The sequence below is a fragment of the Pteropus alecto genome, unplaced genomic scaffold (assembly GCF_000325575.1).
Source record: "Pteropus alecto unplaced genomic scaffold, ASM32557v1 scaffold95, whole genome shotgun sequence".
Lineage (NCBI taxonomy): Eukaryota > Metazoa > Chordata > Mammalia > Chiroptera > Pteropodidae > Pteropus > Pteropus alecto.
Window position 1 is genome coordinate 5,467,264 of NW_006441071.1, and position 3,934 is coordinate 5,471,197.

Genomic DNA, 3,934 nt, shown 5'->3' on the forward strand with positions numbered 1-3,934 from the left:
GGTAAACATTGGTTCTAGGGATTCATTGTGTAAGTGTAGTGACTCATGTGCCCTTTTCACTCCCTAAACATGTGGTTTCTTCCATGGAGAGGTCACTTCATTAGGGATTTGATATAAGAGGATTTTCCACAGTCAAGTAGACAGTCTTTGTGCCAAAGCTGCGTCTATCAATAATCGTAATGTCCGAAATCTGTAATATAATTCTGAGCTTATGGTCTGGTATTTGTCTTTGCTGCTTTACTTCCAAGACTCCTTATTATATCTCTTATAGTTCTGAGAGATTTTCGTAAACATTCTGTTACTGATGTTCAGTTAGCATATTAATTTAGAATTAACAAAGAAAGATGTGGGGAGAGAAAACCCTTTGGCCTTAATTTGAAGCAAAATGGTTCTTTCTGAATGTTTTATTTTAAATAGCATGTTGGGCACCATTTGGGTTACTTAAAAAGTTACCTGTAGTTTTAGTTCCATTGACTAATAATACTAAGCTAAATACACCAATCTTGAACTTGAAGTTAAACTATATTTTAGAAGAAAATGTCCAAATGGTCTAGCACTTTTAATGACTGTAATGCTACTTACAAGTAAAACAATGGGGTGTTACTACATCAATTTGATAATAAAATTTGCTGTCAGAGCATAGATTCGAAAGTCTCAGTTCCTCAGAGCATTCTGCTAGACTCAGCTGGGAACAGTGCATACAAGGTCTGATTTTAATTTGTGTAGAATTTCCATGAATAACAAAGTCTAATTAAGACATCCATTAAAAGTCCTTAACGTTAATTCAGTGTGGAAAATCTTAGAGTTCCATTGGATTTTTTTTTTTAAACTGATGTCTTAATTAGGCACTGTTAGGGGAAAAATTATGCAAATTAAAATCAGGCCCTTAATGTTACTCATTTCTTTAATTATTCAGTACTTTTTTTTTTTTTACATATATTTCAATTTCTTTATAAGTTAAGAGGCTGTATTAGGTGGTAATCTGCCTATATTGTCCTAAGTTTTTCTTCATATTTTCAACATAAAGATCCAACTTCTAAGAGAAGCATCGTACTCTCATCTCAATTAAAAAAAAAAATTCCCTCTTAGGATTTTGTATAATAGGAGCAATGAACTAAGTAGGATAATCCTTTCCTAATGCTGTTCAACTTCATCTTCAGATGAGATGTCTTTTCATATCTACAGTATGGAAGTTCATCTATTAAAAGTGTTAAAAGAGAGGCTTTTTAAAGTAGCTTCACCTGTTTGAACTAGTAGAAAACTGAAAAGAAATAACCCTCTCATTCTTGTGACCCTGCGTTTCAGGAAAGTTGACTGTATTGGCTTGGGTTTTCTTTATGTCACTTCTGTTATTTTTTAAAACTGAAACATCTGGTGGTTCATGTTGATTCAGTTCCAGTAGACAAAGCTTGCAGAATGGTAATATATTTTGTCACAGCACTTCTTAACATTATTGTCATTCATCTTCTGTCCCATGCTCTCAGGTAGGTACTGTTAAATTGTTTTGGTGAACACAGTATACAGAAATGCTTTTTTACCACCGAATGTTCCACCAATGATAAAATGAGATCAGTCCTTTTTCTTTCTTTCTTCTTCTTCTTCTTTTTTTTTTTTTAGTTTCATGGATTTAATACAAAATATATTTTAAAAGATAAAAGGAAGATGTAGGTGAAGAGATTTATAAGGCAAAGTTCCAAACGGTCCTGAGTGCAGGTGCTTCTCTCCCCAGGGTGTTAGGGTATGTCACCCTTCAAGCACATGAATGTGTTCACCAACTTAGAAGGTCTCTGAACCCCTTTGGTTAGAGGTTTTATTTATTTATTTATTTACTTACTTACTTACTTACTTATTTTTTTATGGTGACATTGGTTAATGAAATCCAGTAAGTTTCAGGTGTACAATTTAAAAGTAAAGCAAATATGTATATGCATTGTGTGTTCACCTCCCATAGTTAGATATCTTTCACTATATATTCGACCCCTTTAATCTTATCAAACCCTCTCTCCTACTTTCCTCAGGTAACCACCTAAATCGTTGTCTATGTCCATGAGTCTATTTGTTTGTCTTGTTTATTAGTTGCTTCCAGTTTCATATCCCACATATGAGTGAAATCATATGGGTCTTGATTTTTTCTGAGTTATTTTGCTTAGCATGATAATCTCAAGATCATTCATGTTGTTGCAAATGGCAGTATTGCAACATTATTGCTTTCATTTTTAACTCCACTTCACACCCATTAATTTGCATTTTGAAATGAGACTCTTGATATTCAGCTTTTTAGCTCTAAAAATGGGGGGAAAAATAAGTACTTGTACACCTGTAGTCAACTGTTTCTTCCCAATATCCTCCAGCGCTGCACTGATTTTGATTGTTAAGTTAAGCAACTGAAATGCCTTGTCTTCGCCATAGCAATTTAGAGATTAATTACATTGCTGCTGCACCAATTAGAGTGAGACAGTCATGCTATTTAATGGAATATTTTAAATAAAATTAGTTTAAAGATATAACTCTCATAGGCTTCTGTAGGGGGAAATTCTGGTCAATTTTCCTGACATAAAGTTAAATATTTAAAATTACTCATGAAGAATAGTCAGGATATTCAAGAAGTCCATTTTCTTTACAGAATAAATATTGTGGCCTCTGAGGAACCCAACCAAAGCCTTAGTTCATGTCTCTAAGTTACTGTATTTAAGTATTATCAGCCATTTCTCTTTTTCTCTAAAGAAATGTCTACTTTTAACTTCTGTGCAGGTACGTAGATAAATATTCTGCTTCATTGCTTCTATGCTTTTAGCAATGCTGATTATAAAGACTAAATATTTGTGGAGAATATCCTCACAGCAAATTGTTATGTACACCATGCAGTGGAGAATTCCAACACGAGTGTTAATTAAAAATAGCATTCTCGGTCTAGAAAAAATACATTCAAGTATTTCTTCAAACAGTGCACCCTTAGGATTTTGTCTCCTGCCATGGATACTATTTTTGTACCCGGGGCTAAAACTCAGATAATAATATCTTTTCTATCATTGCCCAGGGGATTTTATCTGTTAATTCCCACAAATGTCAACAATAAATGTTTTGTGTAACTCTCCGTGCCCAACAGTGGAAGAGTAACTCAGGTAACAGAGTGTATTTGATTGCCCTCTGCTTGACTTCAGCACATTTTAATTTACTTTGGAAATCTTTTATTTGTAGATGTAAAGTCGGAGACCTAGTTCAGCATTTTATATCATTGTATGGATCTGAAATTTTAAATGCTTTAAATATCATTCTATCTGCTTGTATTAGTAAATTGTCAATAGTTGAGTAGAGGTCCTAGAATCTAAATTGCCTGGTGTGTATATCTGAGTGTACCTATGTGTGAACAAGAGCTGGAGGTTTTGTATGCAGGTTGGGCCTTGACTATAAATGATGGAAATTATTCAGTTTGATGTGTCTGATTGCCTAGATATTCTTGTCTTCCTTGTGTCAATGACATCATCATTTAGGTAAAAATTGTTTTCTGAAAGCCAAAACTGACTATAGAAAATGAAGACCAGAGAAGAAGCACTGGTTCTTGTTCTCACTAGCTCAGTAATGACTTCCATTTTAGCCTTGAGCTACGCATTTAGGTATTCGCTTGAGCTTTCTGGCCTACTAAATGAAAGGATCATTTCTACCTGCCCGTGGAGTACTGTAAAGACAGTTAACCGATATAAAGTGCTTTGAAGGTAAAGACTTTCTTTTAAATGCTGCTGCTTTGTATTACTACTAACCATTGACTGACCTCTCTGACTCAGACTTGAGAGGGCCTGTGTGGCAGTTACGCACAGTGTGCAGGGTCCACTTGGCTGAGTATGCTGAGTGGAGTTTTTGGACAAGATGACTGCCTTTTGGATTGTTTCACCCGGCATTCTGTTTTTGTTTTGTAGCCTAACAGCAGTGGTCAAGT

The 3,934-nt window shown here is 34.7% G+C and overlaps 1 protein-coding gene across 6 annotated transcripts in view; it reads left to right on the top strand.

Moving 5' to 3' along the window:
• The window catches only part of NFIB (nuclear factor I B), a 219,464-nt gene that overhangs the window by 179,805 nt on the left and 35,725 nt on the right, over positions 1 to 3,934 (top strand). For 4 of the 6 annotated variants that reach the window (XM_015594522.1, XM_015594523.1, XM_015594524.1 and 1 more), the window contains one exon: positions 3,915 to 3,934. This exon is cut by the window's right edge. The exons of the other annotated variants lie outside the window; for them this stretch is intronic. In XM_015594522.1, coding sequence (XP_015450008.1) covers positions 3,915 to 3,934 — 20 coding nt within the window. The remainder of the gene's footprint in view (positions 1 to 3,914) is intronic. 6 annotated transcript variants of the gene reach the window in all.